Below are 23,594 nucleotides of genomic sequence, written 5' to 3' on the forward strand. Positions count from 1 at the left end.
TTGAAATCCATATATTAATACAAGTCAGCAAATATTGAATCTTAATATATGGCCAACACTCAAAAGACTTAAAAAGTATGTACCAACACTTACATGATTCCACAACCACTTTAATTCCACTTCCAAAGAGAAGCTTGTATCCCCCTTGAGCAGCCACACACACTTATGCTCCATACCGAATACTAGCTACACTCACAGTTATCTCTACTTTCATGGGTAATAAAATTACCTAGTGGAAGACCCATTCACTTATTTTTATTTCAATTAAAGTCATCTTAAGAGAGTTCCACTTGAGCCCAATCATTGATTTTTGTCTGCTCTGGACTGAAATCAGTTTTACTTATAAATACAAAAAGATGACAATGTGATTCAACAAAATGCAAGGTGTCTTTAAAATGACAGGATACTTACTAGAATTTACAACGAGCAGGGTTCCAGATCCAAAAGTGAGTTTGTTCCCTGAGTTACTCGACCACAGTGGTACATATAATGACATAAATCTACTTACTCATTTGGGGACGTAGCCTTGCCAGAAATACTGCTTTAGTTTGTTTGGTTTTACATTGCTCAAATAAGCGGATCACTGTCCATGTGGATTGCTTTTTGAACAAATAATGAATTAAATATTTTGCACATTATTTGGCAAAGTTTTCTTAATTTGACATATCTGTATGTATAATACATCTAGAATGGTATCATCAATGATAAGACATACTATGTGAATATTAGTTTTTAATCATCAACCATTACTTAATAAACCAAGACAGAATATTTCCCACTTTTTACTTACTTGATTGTACAATCAGACTTGTTCCCTGCCCAAAAGTTATCTTGTTATTTCCAGTCACACATTGACTTTTCCTTCACCAAAAAGTATCATCTACATGCACTCACTAGTATACATGAAAAAACGCAATGAATCACACTCGCACTTTAATGTCAAGATCATTTACATCTACAAATTATTGTTTATATAATTTTCCATGATTTTGAGTTTTTTGCTTACCTGCAGTGATGATTACGTTAGTTCCCTTTCCAAAAATTAACTTCCCTACTCCTGTTCCAGTATTCACACAGTGCTAAGCACCATGACAGAAAGGTACAGTATGAATATAAATGTCAATGTACATTAATACCCATATATTAATGGACTTTGTCCATTGAGAACTTTAGAAAGTGCTGGAAAATCCTGGAAACATTGTTATGGCTAAAATAGACTTAAAATGTTAATTCCTTAGACATACTAAATATATAAAGTATGCTACATTTTCATTGTTATACATACTGTACATACCAATACCTGTATTCAGTATTTGCTACCTAATATATCATAATTGGAAACATACTTACTGTGTTGTATTATGAGCTTGGTGCCTATGCCAAATATTAGTTTTTGGTTGCCACTAGCTTCCACACAGTATTTCAGAGCAATGTAAAAACCCCTAGATCTTTTAGAGGTGTACGTACCAATGCATCATCAAGTCTAAATCGATTTATCTAACGCTTGACCTAATCTGTCTGTAGGTGTAATTATTGTAAACATGATCACATTTCAGTTGTCGAATAAGAGCGCATAAATAATAAGCACTTACTTGTGTTAATTATCAGCTGAGTTCCTTCGCCAAATGCCAGTTTTCCACTACCAGCATACACACACTGTTATAGCCCTGTATAATTACTTCCTTAGTTTATCAGTCTTGACTCTAACAAACAAATTCACTTGGGCCTGACTCTGCTTTTAAAACGTTTAGAGAAACAAATGAATTGTGCAGCACCATCAATGCTGAAAAATAGCTGAAAGCTATTTTAAAGATGCCTTGTATTCTTTGTACTTGAATACTCTTACAAGACCGTTCATATCTTTCAATATTGATTCGACAGTTCTACAATATAGTTATCATAAATTTGTAGGTCTCAAATAAAATAAAAATGTTATCATCATCTTTGCACCAATGGGGTGATGATGCTTTCTGAGGTGACATACATATAACATACATGCAGTAATTTAGCATATCACTATGAATTACTAGTTGTAACTACACTGTTGGTAATTTTATTATACTTACTTGGCAATATAAAAAGTCTGGTCCCCTGTCCAAAGATTAGCTTGTCGTATCCACCAGTCACACACTAAAGAATACCTCCACAAAAACCTGCACTGTTCACAGCTAACTACAAATATTATAATCATAAAAATGACCTGAAATTTAAGTACGATGCTATTTGAATATCCGGAAAATTATCATTAAAATGAATATTCTGTTCATGTGTCAGGTTGTGAACCCAGCAGGCAATAAAGATACAACTCACTTGATTCCACAAGCAGCATTGTTCCAGTCCCAAATAGAACTGGATTAGCTGCACTTCCAGAATTCACACAGTGTGAACACATTGCACAAAAACACGAGTATAAAAGTGTTGATCATCTGTTCTTTGTAATGGGCAAGGATAATAACTGAATGAAAGCCATACTTTAATACTTTAACAACTTGAAAGTCATATAAGCAAGTAATGTCAGCCAATAGGATAAATTGTGCATTTATGTTGACTTTATAGCACATTGAATCTTTTACACAAACCAAAACATGACTTACCTGCTTCAACAATAACTTTTGTGCCCTGCCCAAAGTAGATTCTAAAACCTCCGTCATTCACACAGTATTAATACCCATGTCAAATATCTCATATGCGGTCTTCCTGCCTGACAATTCAGATCACCTGCTATATTCTTCTAATTTCCCTTCTCTTCTAATTATCAAAACATTTTAAACACCAGGCAAAACATTTTTTAGGACTGTAAGTTGCCCTAAGTAGACAATTCTTTGTAAAATATGAAAAATGATCTTTTATTTCGCAGAAAGACACAAATAAAGTTATTTCCTATAGTCTAATAATACGTTTACTTGTATCTTTCTGTTGGTCCACAACCTTAAAAATGTTTCATTCGCAAAGGAATTTCTTCTTATTTTAGTTTACATGCACAGTTTGGTTAAAATCTCGGTTTAAGTTTAAGTTTCATTATCTAAGTTCTATTAATTCTTTGAAAAAACATGCAAGGGTATACTTCTACCATGATGATTGACTCTTTGTCACTGTTACTTAAGATTAGTCATAACATAGATATAAAAATGTTTGAAGCAGCATTGTCTGCAACACAAAATGCAACAAACAAAAAAAAAAATATATATGAAATAATTATGGCTACAGCATGTTCATTATTTAAACATACTTCTGTGCAATAATTTTAATAGAATTAAGTCCTAATTATTGTCTATGTGTAAGATTCTCTCAAATTTTGAAGTGCAGAAAATCATACTTGTTTTCTTTATCACTCTGAACATCATACGACTTAAATAAACGTGTACTTACAGTTTTGAATTACCAGCTTGGTGCCTCCGCCAAACATCAACTTATCATTGCCAGTATTCACACAGTATTAGAGCGCAATATAAAAACCCCAAATCTAAAGAGGCAGTCTTGTAGTCTATGGTTATGAACAATGTACAAAACAAATCAGTTTGTACCTTACAATATGAATAATTTAAGAAATGCCAATGATTAAAATACGAAAAATATTTTAGAGTTTGAAAGTATACAATTTGCAGTTTTTCAGACTTACTTGATTCTAATATCAACTGTGTTCCTTTTCCAAAGGTGATCTTCCTGTTATCAGTATTCACACATTGACGAATTCCCCCACAATAACCTGTGCCTTCTGCATGCTCTTAAAAATATACCAGTAACAACATGACTCCTTTACTGTATTTTCATTTGTACCAAAGCAAACTTTACCGGAAAAAAGCTGAGTATACGCTTAATAATGATGGTATTTGGAGCATTAATATTTTACGATGAGAGGCATTTCATAGAGCAACTGGTAAATACAAATATTTCTATTTAGATTTCTCCATTTCTACTTACCTGACTCAATTAACAGTTTTGTGCCATCGCCAAATATGAGTTTGTCTGCTGTAGTCCGCACAGTGATCCCATCCTTTACAAAAACCTGCCGTTCTACAATACCACTCTACATTACCTGGTTTATTCTGACCGAATCATTATCCAGTCTTACATAACTTCATCTTAAGTAAATATCTTATGCACCCAAGAAAGATTTAGTTAAAAGCCCATATCCAATATAAGCAGCTTTGATTGAGCACAGTACATTTACTCCATTGCTTGATGAAATCTAAAACATTTACTGTTAACACTTGATTGACATGTTCAAAGTTGTACATACAATACAACCTGGTGTCTGATGAACATATATTTTGTCATAATACTAGCATCTTGTAAATTACACAGACAAATCATGAACACTTTCTTGACAGCATTTAATGTAGTTTTAAAAATGGACAGTACTTACATGATTCCACAACCACTTCAGTTCCTCTTCCAAAAAGAAGCTTATATCCCCCATCAGCCTTCACACAGGGTTACGCTCCATATCAAATACCTGCAGCACTTTCAGACGAAAGAAAATCATCTTTTCGTGCTAATTTTTCACTTTAATTCTCCATTTCAGCCCAAAACATCTGTTATGCATTCACTGGCATTGTTTATTTTTATTAATTTGTTTTATCTGAACTGATATAATTACTATATTCAAAACAAATACAATAAATTCAACAAATATATCCTTAAAACTGTATGATACTTAGTAGAACTTATGTCTATCATGGTTCCACATCTGAAAGTAAGTTTATACCCAGAGCCAGATGTCTACAGCAGAGCAGATAGTGACATACAACTACTCATTCAGTGCAGTGCATCCCCACATAGACTTTAGCCCTTTTTTCAGCCGGTTCCACTTTGCAAAGCAAATATTCCATTTAAATTTGCTTTATATGAATAAATCATGATTACAGGTTTATTATCATCTGCTTTCATAATAAAGCCCCTTTCCTTAGTACACCTACCTGCAGTAAGTCCAACACCAAGTCACTATTTAGCATATTCCTCATTTTAGGTCCTGTACTCTGCGGAAAACAGCCCATTTCCCCTAAAACAGCACAGACTACAGGTGCCCCAACGGCCCGCCCAGTAGCCTACATCTACTGCAGCACTGTACTTGAGAACTATGCCTATCACAAATACACCTGTGCCCTCAAAAGAGTGATGCATTTTAGCACATGCACAGCATAAGCAGGGTAAAGCTTACTAGAACTCATAGTTGAAACACCCTTGCCTTGGGTTGTTTAAGACCAGACTTGACACCATATTGAGTACTCGTGACATTAGGTTAATTATTTGGAAATGTAAAAAATGTTAATTTAATTCAGTATACATTTATTGATTTAAATACAAAACTGGGATGTAATCTGAGTGAATTGGCAGTGATATATGCATATGTGGTGCACTTTAAAAAATAGTATGCACACTTTGGTATTGCTATGGATTAAATATGACCGTGTAAAAAAATAATGATCACAATTATGATAATGGGCAAGTAAAATTTTCTAACAGATGGTTTCTGATTTATTACATGTGACTATAACGTTCAGGAGACACTACACTAAGTTAATACACAGAATCTTGGACATGGGACAACTGAAATATTCAGTATTTATTCAAATCACTGTTCTTATAGTACCTCCAGTTTGTAAAATGGTCTTGCCTCTCCTCTTGAAGTAAGTTCACAGACAGAGGGCGCTCTAGTTATAATATTGTTATTGTAATAAGGTATTGTATAATCTGTAGCAGTATAAGTATGTGAATGGATTCCATCTGGAATGATGTACTGCAGAACATCAGAGGTGACTAAACCGCAGATCGAGAGCTTCATCATAAGATGCCTGCACCGAAACAATGAGATAAGGAAGAGATCATGGTGTAAGTGGCTTGCACTGTAACTTCCATGTTCACTTTCATCTCTTCTACTCTGTCATTATTGTAAACACATGACCTAAGCAGGGAAGATTTTTGCTCTGAGTGGTTCCGATCCTCTCTGTATTCAGCCAGATATTCTTTTTCATTCGTGTAGATTCTCAGTAAAAATTTGAGGAAACTTCAGCAGTCATGTAAACAATATAAAAGTTCCACTTTTTATTTATTTATATATACAGTCTGTGTGTGTGTGTGTGTGTGTGTGTGTTTATTTATTTTCATACATTCATTTACTCTGTAAGCAACTAAGCTGAGCTATGCACCTGAGCCTTTTAGGTTTAGACTTAAAATTGGTGTTCTACTAGTTCATTCATACCAGTATTATTTCACATACCGTAGTTACACTACCTCAAGACAACCACAAGGGGGGACTAGATATTGTCCCCAAGAAGGGGAGTCAGCCTTGACTGTGTTGCAACATGACTGAATAGAATGTATCCATATTCCTGAAAAGGTTTCCCTTCATTGGTCTTCCTCAAACATATTTTTACCTCTTTTGAGTCATGGACTCAGGGGCATCTCAATTTATTTGCATTACATTTAGATTGTATACAAGTCATTCAGCTTATTTGACAGGGACAGTGCATTATCATTTTCAACAGATGTATCCAACAGATGTCCCAGATTTAGCTAAATGCATCATTTTTTACATGGCTTTTATTCGTTCCGATTTTATACAGATAATAAATATTCTTCCTACATTGTAAAACATCATGTACATCTTATGCTGACTTCTCAGCATTACAAAATCCCCACATGACTGACTTATTAAAATGACTATGAATTAGAGTGTGTTTATACTGACATACACATAGGTGTCATACGTGCATGCATTTGTGTACTTGGTTGGTGTATTTGGTACTGGCTCCTGACATGTGCAAATGCATCTCTATATGCATGCATGCATGTATTTGGTACTGGCTCCTGACATGTGCAAATGCATCTCTATATGCATGCATGCATGTATTTGGTACTGGCTCCTGACATGTGCAAATGCATCTCTATATGCATGCATGCATGTATTTGGTACTGGCTCCTGACATGTGCAAATGCATCTCTATATATATATGCATGCATGTAATTGGTACTGGCTCCTGACATGCATTCCTATATGCATGTATGCATGTACATATTTAGTGCTGGCTTGCACATATGGTGCAGCTGCTCATTTGCTTTGAGAAATTTAACCATAAATGTACTGTTATAATAAAGGGCTGTCATTTTTACTAAACAAAAGCAGTTTATTCATTTATTGGACTGATGAAACAGGTCGTATGTATTGTAATGCTGGGCCAATTCTGACACATTACGTAATGTGTAATACCATACCAATGCCAATGAAATTCAATATGTGAAAATAAATATGCTAATTGCTGCATGTGCAGTTTTAAAGATACAGTGTGAATAGACTGGCCTTTATCTATCGTTATAAGAAAAAAGCCCACCATTCTGCTCCATGTTGCTGCTTGTTTTCTTTAACACATAATTCATATTGTGTCCTTGGGGTTTAGAAAGATGCTATGCTGATTACATGTATATGTACATGTGCACTTAAACTATTTCCAAACTAAAAGCAAATGATTTGCTGATTGTGAAAAGTTCAACTTATTGCGTGAACTACCAGATTCAAAGTGGGTGTTTTGCAGAGAATGTTTCAGTTCTCTTTCACAAAATGGCTGTTTTTACCAGCCATACCGTACAACATCCATTTGTTTAAATGCTTTGCTATAGAGGTGTTGCAATGTGGTTTTACTGTAAATAGCGTGTGACTGCTTCAGGGCCCTGACTAAAGCTGAAACCACCACAGCAACGGCTGCCGCCTTTTCTAGGAAACCAAGATATGCTGCAAATTCCAACTGTGTCTCAGTTCTGCGACCCACACATACAGTTTACGCGCTCAACTGCCTACAAGACATCACTTTAAGACTAACGTTTTATGATGAAATGAAGGTTAAAATGCCATTTGCTTTATTGTAACACACATTAATATGTTCTGCACAGGCTCAGCAATACAAATACAGTGAAGCCATTCAACATATAATTCTGTAAACTGAATTGCAACTGCAATAACATTTAAATCATGCATTTGGTTAATCATGGTCATTTTCATCTGGAACTTTTGTGTAAATACTATACGCTGTAATTTTTAATGAAAAAATAATAATTCGATTTCATTAGATTTTTCAATGAAATTTTTAAAGGGCTTTCATAAAATGTATTTTCCAGTACAGACCATGGGCAATCTGCAGCAATAAAAACAACATTTACTTTATAATTACGAATACAAATACATCCATTTGGACAAACCATACATTTTGAATTAAATCTGGTCATAAAAGTTGGCATGGAACCAATTATACAGAATGCCACTCATTATTGTTTGTCCTCATCATTTTCAACTTTGTAAAATAAAAGTAAGCAAAAAAACATATATATTTGTATATATGTGGTATATATATCCCAATGACTATTGTCGAATAGGAAGCACATTCAGCTAATATTATAATAATTCTGGCCTTACCAGTAAAAAAAATATATATTTTAAAATTGTATGTACATGTTGGTGTTGGTATTGACTAAATGTGACCATGCAAAAAGTTACATGATCACAATTAGGATTATGGAGAAGTAAAATTATCAAACAAAATACTTCTAAATGTACAAACTTATATGCAAAATTCGGGGGACACTACACTAAGTTAATTCCCAGAATTGCATTCATGGGACATCTGAAATACTGTGGACATATTCCAATCAGTCCTCTTATTGAAGCAACTTAAATGAACAGAACAATTACACACAGATGGATACAGTAATACCGCATTGCGCTGAAGAAAGCTTATGAATCGATATTGCTAAAGCGGTCATTTCAAACAGGCGCGGGCATATCCAATGGTTCTGCTTCAGAAAGCATCTGTGAGAAAGAAAAAGATAAATTTGCACATGCCTTTCTCGCAGACAAATGAATTTATCAGCGAATATTTCAGACAGATGGAATAAGCAGACAAATTTCAGGAAAAGAAAAAGGTCACTTCTGAATCCTCTTGTGAGGTCCTAATCACGCAAAACACCAGGTCTGAATATCTCTCTGAAAGTCATGTTGAGCACTAATTGCACACATCAAAACACACATTGAGACGCTCGCTCAAGACAAATATATGAATAACGAAAATATGCGATTAAAACGATATGAGAAGCGTGTCACACATACCCTTAGAACACCACAGCCTTCAGGGTCATCAGCATGTTGAAAGTCACAGTTTTAGCAAACAATATCCTCAAGCCATTTACTGCCAGTGACATGAAGTTCACCTTTGGGTAATCTGGAACACAAACACTCAGCATCAGCCACCACTGATTTACTGAAACTGATTTATCGAGACACGAAGCCTTCGGATACTCAAAAACACTAACACTCAAAATCAGTCGCAATTCAAATTTTGTGGACATTGTTGCATCATTTTTTAAACTGTACTGTGAAAAAAAGACCAAGATAGGCCTTCTGGATAAAAAGAAGGCATTAATATGTTTTCTCAATTTTCATGTTCATGACACAAACAGCAAATATGGCAAGCTTTGTATGTTGCTAGTACACAAGGACCACTGCCATATTGAAATGCCATTTCCATCCACACACAATGTTCAGTGCAAAAAGCAGGTGATAGACATTTGTTTCATAATTACACATGAATAATTTCAGGTCAACTTTTAGATCAAATTTTGCCATTGTTTGCTATTGTTCGCTATACCTTTTGCTTATAAAGTAAAGGAGTGGATGCACACCCTATTCAGCTCAGTATCCCCAAACCCAGAGAAAAAAGAAAGGAGCCCCACCATTATGTTTGGTGCTGATTTCTGTAACATTTTCAGCTGTTGGCGGCACACACTGTCTCTCTTGGGTTTCTGTGTCGCTTTTCTTATCTGAAAGAAAAAAGAAAAGCCTAACTAGTTGGATTTGTATTGAGATTTTGTCACTAGTAAATCTGCCCATATATCTTTTAAATAAATCAGTAAGTTTAAAAAAGAATTCAATGTGAAGCAAAATGTAGCCATCGGATGACTGTCTAGGACTAGAAAGAAAGCTCATGTAACTCCAATATGCTCATCTCCGCATTGCTATTCCTATCTGTGCATTTTAGAATTAATTTTAGATTCCATTTGTTATTTTTAAAGTACAGATGGGTTCAGCACTGACATACATTTCTACTGTAATGTACTACACTGTTACCAGTCACAATGCTTAGTTCTCAGGCCATCAAATTGCAGTTGGCTCAGTGCTACATATATCAACTGCAAAAAAAAACTGGCGTCTATGGAACACCCTGCCATTAGATATTAGGGATATCTAATTTCCAAAAAAAATTTTTAAAGCAAGCTGAAAGCTGACTTTTTAGGGTGGATTTTTGAAGACTTGATTATAGTTCAGTATTGTATTGTTTTGTTGGTTTTATTTATTTTTTTAATATATTGTCTTCAATTTCCATACAGATTATGAACAAATTATCTCTTGATTTTGAAAAGCCTTGATTTTTAATAAGCTTCAAGCAACCTGTCTTTACTATTTAGTTATTTTATTTAATAATTGTATTCGGAATTATTATTACAATGTAAATCTATAGTAATAAACAATATTATATCAATGGAAATCTGATTGCACATGAACAATGAGCATGCAATAAGATGTATGGCTTCTTTGTTAAAGGCATCCGTGTTCTTTGAGAGACATTTAGAATCTAAAAAACTCAAGTGACTCACATTGTAATGTAAATCTGATCACTTGTTAAACAAACAAAAATGTCCCCTTTTAATAGGATGTATGTAGGTACAGTAATGAAAGATCAGTAATAGAGATTAGATAATAGAGGCATCTTTGTTGTCTGTTATGGTTATAAATGATTGCAATATAATGCAATTGACTTTAGCAACTGTTCTGTGTAAGGATATATTAAATTCATAACAATTCTACCCTTTGGTGAGTTGTCAGGACTCAACAGGCTAACAGTAACTGTACATTTGGAGAAAGGCAAAATAATTGCTTTGTGAAGTTTGCACATTTAGCTACCAATAAAAATAATTTTAGTAGTAGGCAAGCTCCCAACTGCATCTGACATTTGTCTGCCACTTATTGTACTATACCGGAACATAACACAGTAATACTGGGTTCATTATGTTTGTGTAAAGATACATACAAGTAAGAAAAATTGGCAAGTGCTCCCACAGAAATTCTAAAACAATGATTAAGTACTAAACTCCCAACCTTCTTCAGTAATCCGTGGCACTTCCTTGGATTCAGTAACACCATGCAGGCTGCAGTTTTCGATGGGCCCTTTGGACAATCCCACAAAGAAGTATGTTTTGTCGGAGGACAGTGGGGCATTGTTTAAGACAATCGGGCTTTTCGGGCCTTTATCAGACATCAGATTCATGTGACCGTCTTTCGGGAAGAACCCCGTGGCCAGGCAAACGGGTAGGTCCGGATGTTCTTTGTTCTCGAGGATCGACAACATCGGCTCCCTGTTATCTCCCTCTGAAAATATTGATTATGATATTAGTTATGTTACATTTATTAAAGCCTCAGTACGTTAATTATTGGTCATTTATTAGACCCATTGCAGACATGAAATGCAAGGTTCATGTCTTTCCACCAAAATCGCAATTGGATTAAATCCAAGTGAAGAAAGTCTTAACTTTTTGCAACGCAAAAATATTTACTTTTCTTTAATCATTAATTTTGGTGACCACTGAACTTGCCAAAATAACAATTGCCCTCAGCTGAGAGACAAATCAATGAACTCTGAACTTCTTTAAGAAACTGAATAATCAACAATGCACATTTTTTAGCGATCCACAACACAAAACCAAAGCCTACATGATACACCCATCAATCACATGCAATTTTTTTTACATTTGAGCCCTGTGGGATTTTTTCTCATCGCATTACAGTGAGATTCAAGGCATTCAGTATCCAGTGTTAAAACACTGATTGCATAGGACACAGATCTTAACAGCGATCATATCACAGAGAAATATCATATCACAGTGCCATGATCATTTGCACACAATAAATACAACAATTAAATGAATGTATAAAAAGAAAGTAGGTTTAGAGTTATGCATTCAACACCAGTGACACAAGCCTCATCAGATACAAATGTACACCTGTGTTTATTCCAACTGTTTTGTGGTTTCAATTCGCCTTTAAAACAGGCTTCATTTAAACAGGTGTTGATGCTCCCTTGGACTGAAAATGAACTGCTAAGACCTGTACATAACTCAGAAACAAGTTAAAGCAAGTCAGTTTAATTCATCCATTTTTACCGACTATAATGCAGACTGTGTTTGCTGAAATAAAACAACAAACTTGCTGGAGAATGATAATATGGTATTAGGTTACTGAGACATGATCCAACTACATAAAATCACAAATGGTTGCAAGAGTACATAGTGCTGCTTAGAATGAAAGTGTTTCAGTCAAATTCCAAATTATGCTGGACTGTGCAATAGTCTTGAATAATAGGAAGCTATGAATAATTCTTGGAAGCAGTTTGAGTTTGTGTTTCCAATAAAATATTTGTTTCTATTTAAACTATTGTAATACCAATGATGATTATGATGGTGGTGATTATTATCATTAATGATCTGTTTTTCTAATCAGTTCACCTAATATTACTACTCATGAACTAACTTGTGGACTTTGAAACATTGTTGATGTGGCACTCACATTTTTCTACATATTTAAGAAAGATGAGTTACCAATAATTTGACTGATTATGCAATGCAAATTCAATTCACCATTTAAACTATACAACTACAACTACATCAGTGGTTCTCAAACTTGGTCCTGGAGGACCCCATTGTCTGCTGGTTTTCATTCCATCCACAATTGCAATTCTGGATTTTTAATGAGCTGTGTTATTTTTTCTTCATTACACAATGAGCACAATGTGAACATGGGATTTAAAACCAGCATACAACGGGCTCCCCCAGGACTGAGTTTGAGAACCACTGAATTACATCACTATAAGACTATTTTCTACTGTGTGACATTAACACATTAATCACATTTTTCAGTCTCCCCATCAAAAACAACATAGAAAATGAATAAAGGTAATATCTTACTTGGTTTCACGGATAAATTGGTCCCTTTTCCGAAAGTAAGGGCAGCTGATGTATCAAAGCTATCACAGCATTTTACTATTCGTCACAAACGTCTCAATAACGATATACGTCTTACAGCACCACTTTAAACCCGGGGCAGCTGATTTCAATACAAACCTAATCACATTCAATGTAAAAAGAAGAGAAAATGATACTCCACGACCATAACAATTTACCAAACATTGACAGGTTCACGTTCTCAGCCTGTTCAGAAAAAGATAGGATGTGTAAAAAGGTAATGTCTTACTTGGTTCCACGGATAAGTAGGTCCCTTTTCCGAAAGTAAGGGCAGCTGATCTATCAATGCTATCACAGCATTTTACTATTCGTCATAAACGTCTCAATAACGATATACATCTTACAGCACCACTTTAAACCCGGGGCAGCTGATTTCAATACAAACCTAATCACATTCAATGTAAAAAAAAGAGAAAATGATACTCCACGGCCATAACAATTTACCAAACATTGACAGGTTCACGTTCTCAGCCTGTTCAGAAAAAGATAGGATGTGTACAAAGGTAATGTCTTACTTGGTTCCACTGATAAGTAGGTCCCTTGTCCAAAGGTAAGTGGAAGTGATCACAGTGTTTTAACATTCGACAGAAATTGCCTCATACTCACATATGTTTCATCTATGCACATATAGCAGTATTTTATGTACATTAACAATGTTTTACTTACTTGGTAGGACAGTGAGGCGGGTGCCAGTCCCAAAGGTTAACTTATCAGCATACACAATGAAAGTTCTCACCTCAGAAACACTTTAATTTTAATTTAAGTCTAATTTAGATTTTTTTTTTTTTAATGACTGCTCTGTGCGGTTAACCCATACAAATTGTTAACACATCTGTTCTCTGAATGCATTTACATATAAATTAAAACAAAAACACAGCCAAAGAGATAAACAAAATAGTGTTTACACTGTATTGATTCAATTTAAAAACATTTTACTCTGCGTATAAAGAAATATTTCAGATAAATTAAAAGAAGCATTTAAAATATTAAATTAGGAAAATTACTTACCAGACATGCATATTTTCTTTGGCAATTAATAAATCTATGCTTTTTTTAACAAAAAATCCAAGTGTTTGGTTTTTGTGCAGCCCTATATATACATTTTATCAAGGTGGTACCCCAAGAGCACAGTGATAAACTGCTGAACAAAAACCCTCCAGCATTATGTCTGAGACATTACTGAGCACTGTGGTGCCAATTGCATTACATCCTGTTCCACTTCCTGTCTGAGTCTCTAAGGGACAGGAGTAGTGGCTATCCCTACTTTTAAGCCTGAAGATGTAATTTCTGATAACACTTCTCAAATGTCCTCATCAATCCCAGAGTTCGCACAAAGGAGCCTGGCTTTTCTGTCACATCACATTCTGAGATGTCAAGAAAGCCTGAGGTTAATGCAAATCTTAATACAAAATTACCTTTAGTCACTTTTGTTTTATAGCAAATAGTGTATGTCTTGAGTTTGGGTGCCCCAAACATTATAGTGGCATGCGTTGGTATTGTATTAAAAGTGCTGTAATTTCCTGGTACCACAGTGCCATAAAATATAAATATTTGATTTAAAGTTCTTCATTCATTCAGTGGAAGGTTTTTGTGCAGCGCTGAACAGACAGTTTATCACTGTGGTACCCCAGTTAGCACTATGATAAACCACTGAACAAAAACCCTCCGGCTGTATGTTGGTATGAAACAGCAGTTGTCTTTCCGTCCTGTTTGACTTTGAGCCTGTGAGTGCCAGGAAGCGTTTCCAAGTCTGTGGTTTTGCAGAAATACTGAGGAACATAAAACGTGTCTCAGCAAACTGGGCTAGTTTTTAGAGCAAATTATGAGCCAGATGTGGGTAGTATTATAACCCAGTAGCATGAGCAATTGATAACTCACCCTGACTGATGCTACTGACTTGAACGTCTTCTTCCATTGAAGGACAGTCGACAGGTCCGGCCTTAAGTCCTGCATGATAACCTGCTGTTCCCTTCTATTTGTTGGGTGTTATTTGTGCACAATTTCCTGAGAGTGAAAATATACTAAAACAAAATGATAAAATCAAAGCCATGGGCAAGAAAATCTCTGCTCTACAGATAGCACTGACTTTGCAACTTTAGCGACTCAAGTTACTTTCTATGAATATCACTCAAAAATAACTGTACTGGAGTTTTATATTCAAAGTGGACAAAACTGCCTGGAGCACTAAAATACATATCGACCACTCGTGCAAAAGTAATGATGAACAATACTTCTTTTGCAATAATGAAATTACTGTCAATGTTTTGTTTGTTTTTTCACACAGAGAGTAGTCAATGTGTAGAATAGCATGCCAGCTCATGTAGTAGAAGCAGAAAATCTGGGGGGTTTTCAAGACCAGGCTTGATACAGTGTTAGATATTATATAGCTTGTAGGTAATCAGAACACTAAGCACAATGTAGTTATAAAAATGGCAAGCATTGGTGGGTTGAATGGCCTGTTCTCATCATTACATTGTGCTATCATCATATTAACCCTATCATGTCATATTCACCCTTCCATTTTAAGTCAAAACAACCCCACTTTGTGCTTGGTTTTCTATGTATGGAAAACTATTGGGTTAAGAATGAGGTGGCAACAATTACCCCTAAACTATTGTCCCCGTTTTTCTCATTTGTGGAAATAAAATACATTTAACAAATCTTAATGGCTTCCGTCTCTCATGCTTATGCTAGCTAGCTCACTAAATATGAATTACCAAAAAATGAATACAATTGCTTTTTTAATTACTGCATAATCTCTGCACGCAGGAAAACTATGTTTCTAAAATGAAGTTCCCATTATTTCATGTTTAAAACATTTTCTTGTGACTCCAACAAACCCCTCCCTAAAAGTTTTTGGTATATGCAGTGTGGAAATCCTTGGCATTTTCTTTATTGCAATTATTTTTATTTATGCAGATGCCTAGTTGGTGTACAATAATTCAACCATTCCAGTATATAAGCCAGTATAGAATGACAAGTCGGCTGCCATTTGGATGGATGTAGAAACAAGCTTCAAGTTACATGGACTAATGTAGAAAACAAGGGGTAGCATTGTGGTGATATTTAAAAAGTCATCCATTTAACAAGCGTAAGTAATGGCTTGGTTATCATATTGGTATGATTGCATGCCATTGTTTTGTCATTGACATATTTATGTATAAAACAAATAGGGTAATATATAAAATTTAAATTTATTTAGCACTGTTTTGTCAATGATGAATCTACTATTCTTAACTTAAGAATTTATTGTTTATAATAAAGCTGATTTGTGCAACCATTTTTTGTATGAGCTTAAATGAGTTTTCATCACTGTGTCGCGTCCCACGTTGAAACACAGTTGTGCAAAAACTGTTCAGTTCAATTACAATAGTGTTTTGCTGAGGGAAGAGAGACGAGGAGTTGTGGGTACAAGCAGCAGCTAAGCCACAAACCACAAGAATACATCAAGATATTTCCTGTGTAAAAGATAAGGAGGTGTGTCAGTGTGTATGTGTGTGTGTGTGTGTGTGTGTGGGTGATTTAATAAAATAATTTTAAAAAACAATGATCCCATGGGTCCTGCAGCCAATTCATGAATTTGCATCTGAGGGTTAAATTTAAAAGTGAGTGACATAAAAATTGAAAATTGATTTCCACCCAGGTTGTTTTTGTTTTGCAGAATACTTGAAAATGGCCTTCAGATTGAACATTTACTTTTGTTGTTTATTATTTTATTAACATTAACATTTGTGACAGCTGGAGTGTCTATAAAAAAGGGTAACATATTACACATACTGGTTATGTTTTGTGCCTTACTTGGGAAGCTCAGCATTATTAAGCTCAGCTTATTTCTGTCAGGCAAGGGTGCGGGAGTGGACCCAAGCGCAGAGTCGGGGAGAGGGAGACTTAAATAGAAAGACGCAGACGAGACACAGGAGGGCACGATGAACAATCAAGCCACAGAGAGGGAGGGGAACACGAGACAGAACGCAACTAATAATTGGATAATGGGAACCAATAAAACAATTAACAGAACACAAAACCGAGGTGCCGCCATCTGGCGGCCCAACAGAGAAACAACACAGGGGGAAGACACAGAACCCTGACAATTTCCTCATCGGTGTCCATTTCATTACTGTGGGAACACTTCTGAAGTCACTATTTCTGGTACCATTTTTTTAACCATTTTTTTTTACCAAGTCAAAGACTGATGGGAATCAAGAGGCTCCTAATTGGTGAAGGGGACACATGGCCACTAAAACTAACCATTTGGTAAGTAATGAAGAATTCAAAGGCAGAGCAAATTATAACGAGCCAAACCTGCATTGTGTTATTAAGTTTAAGGGAAAAATATGATTTACTTAAACACATAGTCAACAACCTAATAATGAGCCCATTTATTCCTGAATTTGATCAGTTTAAAATTTCCATTACCTCCTTTATGTAGCTCTTCGCAATACAGCACATTGTTAACATGGGGCTTCTATGGTAATAGCATGCAGCGATTTCTGACATAATCCCTCTAAAAATGAAAACCACCTCATTAAGAAAAATTAACAGCTTGTTGAAATTCTGGGATTGCAATTGAGGATCGCTGAAATTAAAACTAACATACACAGAGGGTCGCCAGGACAGAGTTTGAATCATAGACTGTATAACAAGACCACGTTAAAACCTAGCATATGGCTGGACCTAACACATATGATTCGGCCGACCAATGGTGTGACTTCATAACTCAGCCAACCAATGGTGTAACTTCATCAGTCACTCACTCAGTCAGTCACAGACAGGGCTGGCCCCGCTGTTGCGGTCCAGCCAAAAATTAGTTTGAATACATAGGAGGTACATCTCCGGCAGAGTGCGCTACAAAGAGTATGTGAACCTACTGACAGTTCACCATAGAAGGCAAACGATGATATAGATTTGACAGCATTATTCCAAGATGGTGGTAAGTGATTTACTGTCACGTATACAATTAACCAGATATATTACAACGCAGCATAATATCGCACCTAACTGATTGTTTATTTTGTCGTTCAGAAATTTGGGTTGCAATTTAAAGCAACACTAGAGAATATCACAAACTTGCAACCAGTTGGGGACGACTTCCGCTGGTTTTTGAAGGTAAGTTTGCCAAATTCTGCAAGCAAATGTCTTGTCATTTAACTTGCAAGCTAAGGTAGGCTACCTAGCTAGCCTAACGAAAGTGGCCAGTGCAACGTTTTTTCGCATATAGCTAATGTAACGAAGTTGTCGATTAGCATCCATAATGTATGTTAGCAATGGCCTAGATAACTTATTTTGTTAAGCGAGGATGTTGGGATCCATTTGCTAATGTGAGTTAGTTTGCCACCTAGCTAGTGTTATATAGCCATTTTTTGTGCTAAACTAACTCGGCCTAATGTTACCCACTAGCAGCTATTTGATTGAACAGCTTTCCGTGCAATCGACGTAGACTGCTGCTGTATGTACAGCTAGTAAAGTAGGTCGTTTTTGATTACTCCCAGGGGTGTTTAGCTGTCTACTTATATTGAAGCAGAAGCGCAACCTTTTGGGGAGATTAGGTGATTTTTGAAAATATAGCCTAATATGTGAGCTAAGATATCAAAGCCGTCAAAAATGGAAGAAATAGAGTTCAATTGAAATGAGTTTGAAACTAATTTGTGGAGAATGGCATTGTATTGGCCCTGGGTGCATGCAGTATCAACTTTGACAGCTACGAAAAATAACCTTTTATTTATTTCCCACATATCACAATATTGTTATCGACAATCCAGCATTCCAAATATTGGTTATTGTTTTAATTTGTAGTATTAGCCACAAGTTTTTATTTTTATTTTATTTTGGTGCAGTACCCTGCTTTAGCCCTTAAGTTCTAGCCTAATAGTGAGTAATTTCTAAAAGACTCATAAAAAAATATTTCACTGTGCGTTCTTTATTCATAAATTAGGCTTATTTTTATTCTTTGTACAGCTTAAATGTGGAAACTGTGGGGAAATCCCGGACAAATGGCAATACATCAACTTAATGGTGAGAATATCTATGAACTTTGCGTTGTCACGTTCTGCGTTGTTACGCAGCTAAAGGAGACACATTTAGGCCTGTTGTGATAGCATTGCCACATCTGAAAAATGTTTTTAACGTAAATTATTGTAGCCAATGTTATGCCTGCCACTGATCGTAATTGTTATGCTCTTGGTTAGCCTACATAAAATGTATACGTGTCCATTACTCATTTTTCTTTAAGCCAAAATATAATTTTATTTGACTTTAAATATTGAAGAAATGCAGCTTTACAAGAAAATGATGCTGTTCCAAAAGCTTTTCTACATGCTGCCATACTTACAGCCACCACAACCAGCTTCAGGGCAGGCACCTGTGCCACTGAGTTACTGTCCTGCTTAAAAGTACCATTCCACCTGAACTGTTTCATATTTATGGTAAAATATTATTGAAGCTGTTCTGGCGTTGTCTGCTACACTGTGATTTTGTGTCATTGTTGACCCAAGAAGAAACCAACAATCTTTTGTTCCCCCAGTCCAGATTTTATAAAACGCGATGCAGTTCTCGAATAAACAAATGAAGTCTGCACACAATTCTGTTGTAATTCTGTTTAATGCAGCATTTCAGTCATAGACTTTATAGATTTCAGTCCGCAGGTACCTTGCAATTGTGTGCAGGAGGAATAATGCAGTTTGATGATCAAAATGTACACCCAGTTCTTCTGATCCTCTCTGACACTAGAGGAAACCCACTGTTTTCCATGGCGCTGATATAGGCATTTTTGTCTGATTAGTTGAATATCCACCTATTCAACATACATTAAAAATGAATGCATGCAGATTTAATTAATCATTTTTGTTTTTGCAGGACAGTGTGCCTCTGAAAGGTGGAAGAGGAAGTGCCAGCATGGTGCAGAAGTGTAAACTGTGCTCCAGAGAGAACTCTATCGGTCAGTCCTTGTAGTGACTTGTAATAAGTGTTTGTGACTGTGTCCTTAGGCCTACATTACGCTGATAAATGTGACACTGTATTCATTTGGACATTAATGAATCAGTGTGTCGAACTGCCGCCAAAAAAAAAAAAAAACTAATATGCATTTTCATTTTTGAATAGATATCCTAAGGGATACCATCACTCCATATAATGTAAGTCACAGCATGGTTTTATCTGGGTATCTACAATCAGCAGAGAACATTTATTTGCATGATTTTGAATCATGCAGTCTTTGCTCTCATTTATATTAAAAAGACATTAAAAAGACTTCAGTCCAAGATACATTATTTCTTATTTCAGTTTAGTCTGTGCTGTTTGCCTACAGGAAGGGTGTTACAAACTGTAATCTGATAACCTGAATCCATTTGTCCATCTTGGTGATACAAGACACAAGACAACATCTTATAAGTGAGTGTTTATACTCCCCTGAGCCCTGTAGGAACACTTGGTAATCAGTATCTTATGTCTTTCTTGGGATTGTGTGCTGTGTTTGCCCTGAAGGCAGAAGACAGCGACAGATTCAAGACCATGGTGCAGTTTGAGTGCCGAGGCCTGGAACCAGTCTCGTTCCAACCTCAGGTGAAACCTTTCTCCTATATGTTTATGCACACTTTATAATGGAGCATTATAATGGAGCAGTGTTGAACACTGTAGTTGTGCACGAGCTTGAGTGTTTAGCTTTCAAAGTCCAGGTAAGGCTTTACTATAGAACTCAGAGTTCCATAGTAAATTTCAATTCTTGGGCCAATAAATATTCACCTGTTGTATATTGTCAAATTGATAAATGGCTCAACATTACATTACAGGCATTTACCAGATGCTCTTATCCAGAGCGACTTACTGAAGTTTTTGCATCCATTATACTACACTGCCACCCTTCACCTTCAACAAGGTGAAGCATTTGGGTCAGTACATCAGTGTTAGGATCTTATGACGCATAGTGTAACTGACTTCCAGCCTATGTAATGATGTGTGTTTATGATTGTGCGGCGTTTGGATCTTACTTTCCTGCTGCAGGCCGGCTTTGCTGCCCAAGGAGCAGAGTCCGGGACTATGTTCCCTGAAATCAACCTACTGGAAGGAGTGAGTCTTTATGCCATTAACATTCCTTCTTTTTCACTTCCATTAATATGAGTCATTACCTCTACCACTGCCCTCATGCTGTTTTATTAACCTCGAATCATTGGTGTCGTCAGTGGCTGTTTCACACAAGTGATCTGCTGAGAGCATGTGTAGTTCTACCTGTTTCTGGTATCACAAACTGCACTCCCCAGTACTAATTTGGGGCTTGATATTTTAAATAGCCGAAAAGTGCTGAAGAGGATACGAGCATGCGCTGATACACCTATATAATGGTATTAATCATTTTTCAGTCAGTATAACACAAAGTAGAATAACATGCAAATTCCAGTCAGACCTTTTTATTTTTGTTATCATGTTTTCTAAAAAGGTTGTGATTGCTGCACTGTGGCACTGCAAAGCTGCTCATGTTCATAAAAACTGGCTCCTTTTTGTTTTAGGACTGGACCGAATATGATGAGAAAATCAACGAATCAGTTGGCATCTATGAAGTCACTCATCAGTTCATCAAGTGCTGAGCTGATGTAAACTCTATAAAGACTGTGGCTGATGCTCCAGTGAGTTGCCGGACCTTGAAGACACTGAAGCACTGGCTTTGAATTGCTCCAGATTCAAAATGGCAGTGTTGGTAAATGAGATTCATGACGTCCCATCCCTCTTGTCATACATGGAAAGGAACGGAACGGAATAGAATTGAATGACTGTGAGGTGTAGCGCCTCTGCTGTCAATAAAACTTGAGAGGAAAATGTCCAGTGTAATTGTCTGCTGATATCTGAAAGATATCCATGTTTTTTCATCTTCAGCAGGAGTTATAAGTGACCATAGGCATTTCTGACAGTTACAGTGTCGTACTCCTTGTGCAGCACTTTGGAAGGTGTAAATTAGTACAGAAGAAATGTGCCTGAATTAACTTTTTCTAATTTTAATGACATACAAAATCCCGACCACAAATTGTAGTCTTATCCCTATGGCATTACTTAATTTGTTACATGAAGTTTGCATTATTGAAACACTCTGAGAGGTCTGATGTCTTCCATTCTTGTGACATGGCTAGAGATGACACTGATAATAGCCTCTTACTGAATATGTATCTACCTGCTTGATATCCCAGTTGGTCTGTAGAAGAAATTTCCAAATGGCTTTTCAACTTTAAAAATATTTTGTCAAAATATGAAAATTAGCATTTATATTTTTCTCATAAAAATCCATGATACATATATAGACCGATAAATCCCAAATTTGGACATGGTCTGGGCATAACAAAATATAACCACTCATTATGGAAACATTCTGTTACTGTTTTGGATGTCTCTCACTTCATTGTCAGTCACATATGCATGGCGGTATAATATAAAATGCAAGTTAATCTCATTCTTCCAAATAAAAAACTGTCTTCAAATGGTGATTTGGTACCTGTATAATTACTCTTCTTTCTGCTGTTGCATTTGATGTGGAAATCCCTTTGGACAATGGTATCAGGAGGGAAAGAAGCACAGTAATTGAAGACCTTTTTGAGAAAATTCTTAGAGGGCTTAATCTTTTTGTCATTTGAAAAGTAGCTTTCACATTGGTTTGGGAGAATGACAGTGTAAGCAAAGGCTTACAAAAAGTTTACACTGTACCCCAGTGGTATTTCCCTCACCTTACAGGTATATAAAGTGTTATGGATGAATGGTGAGAAGTGGCTTTTTACCTGCTGCTGGGAAGTCATAAAGCAGACTGGTCCTAAAAAAATCACCTTCACCTTCCTCCTCCCAAACTGCACTTTCTCTGCGTCGACAGGGGAGGAACCTAGTCTAGAGTCACAGGGTGGGGTCATGCTGTCCGCTAAGAATTTCCACATCCGTGTGTTTAATCGCTGATCTCTCTCACAGAAACCACACCTGCTATACATGATGACTGCTAATCAATAATAATAACCAATCAAACCATATACAGCAAACAGCAGCACAACATGCTATTTATAAGAATGACCAATCAAATCACTTGCAGCTACCACAAATGCTATACCAAACAATGGAAATCATCAACAGTGCCTGATTACAGAACCAATGAAAAAAAAACATTTGTGAAGAACAGATTTTCATGTACGATAATTATGTTGTTTTGTCTTTTGAATAAATCGATCAAATTATAGAACAATATACACTGTTCCTGTTGAACCTAAAATAAAAATACCAGGTGGCCAGTCTCTGTGCAGTATTTTAAGTGAAGCAAGAGTTCAGCCAACCAAACACCCTGCCAAATTTGGTAAGAATAGCTGGCTCTCACCAGTTTAGGCTACTGTTATTGAGAGTGTAAAGGAGAGAAAAGGTAAAAAAAAAAAATCATAAGTAAAACAAGGTATTTTCAAATGAAAACCTGCGTGCATTTTGCTCAATAGTCTGGACTTGCAAGAGCCTTTAAATTATTTAAAACATAGTTTGTGAACTGAATAATCACTTTGGAAACGTACGGTCGTTAGTCTGGTTAC

At 36.0% G+C, this 23,594-nt stretch overlaps 2 protein-coding genes across 6 annotated transcripts; one reads left to right on the top strand and one right to left on the bottom strand.

Annotated features, from left to right (window-relative positions):
• Window positions 1-7,831: 7,831 nt before the first annotated feature.
• On the bottom strand, window positions 7,832-14,211 carry LOC118229037. 5 transcript variants are annotated; one of them, XR_004765601.1, is made up of 5 exons: window positions 13,729-13,984; window positions 11,144-11,413; window positions 9,721-9,807; window positions 9,098-9,209; window positions 7,832-8,800 (listed from the first exon to the last, which is right to left on the bottom strand). XR_004765601.1 is itself a non-coding variant. In XM_035420688.1 (5 exons), exons 1-4 carry the CDS (start codon window positions 14,075-14,077, stop codon window positions 9,100-9,102), a joined length of 474 nt encoding a protein of 157 aa, XP_035276579.1. In that variant the 5' UTR covers window positions 14,078-14,211; the 3' UTR covers window positions 7,832-8,800; window positions 9,098-9,099. The 5 variants fall into 5 exon arrangements, 1 of the variants encoding a protein (XP_035276579.1); XR_004765600.1 differs by lacking the exon at window positions 13,729-13,984 and adding an exon at window positions 13,578-13,720; XR_004765599.1 differs by lacking the exon at window positions 13,729-13,984 and adding an exon at window positions 13,292-13,556.
• A 3,624-nt stretch (window positions 14,212-17,835) lies between these two features.
• Window positions 17,836-22,526, top strand: czib (CXXC motif containing zinc binding protein). The gene is made up of 8 exons (XM_035423187.1): window positions 17,836-17,992; window positions 18,085-18,168; window positions 19,018-19,074; window positions 19,915-19,996; window positions 20,161-20,192; window positions 20,542-20,619; window positions 21,058-21,123; window positions 21,561-22,526. The coding sequence occupies exons 1-8, from the start codon at window positions 17,987-17,989 to the stop codon at window positions 21,636-21,638; spliced, it is 483 nt and encodes a 160-aa protein (XP_035279078.1). The 5' UTR covers window positions 17,836-17,986; the 3' UTR covers window positions 21,639-22,526.
• The last annotated feature ends 1,068 nt before the right edge of the window (window positions 22,527-23,594 follow it).

The sequence above is a fragment of the Anguilla anguilla genome, chromosome 6 (assembly GCF_013347855.1).
Source record: "Anguilla anguilla isolate fAngAng1 chromosome 6, fAngAng1.pri, whole genome shotgun sequence".
Classification (NCBI taxonomy): Eukaryota; Metazoa; Chordata; class Actinopteri; order Anguilliformes; family Anguillidae; genus Anguilla; species Anguilla anguilla.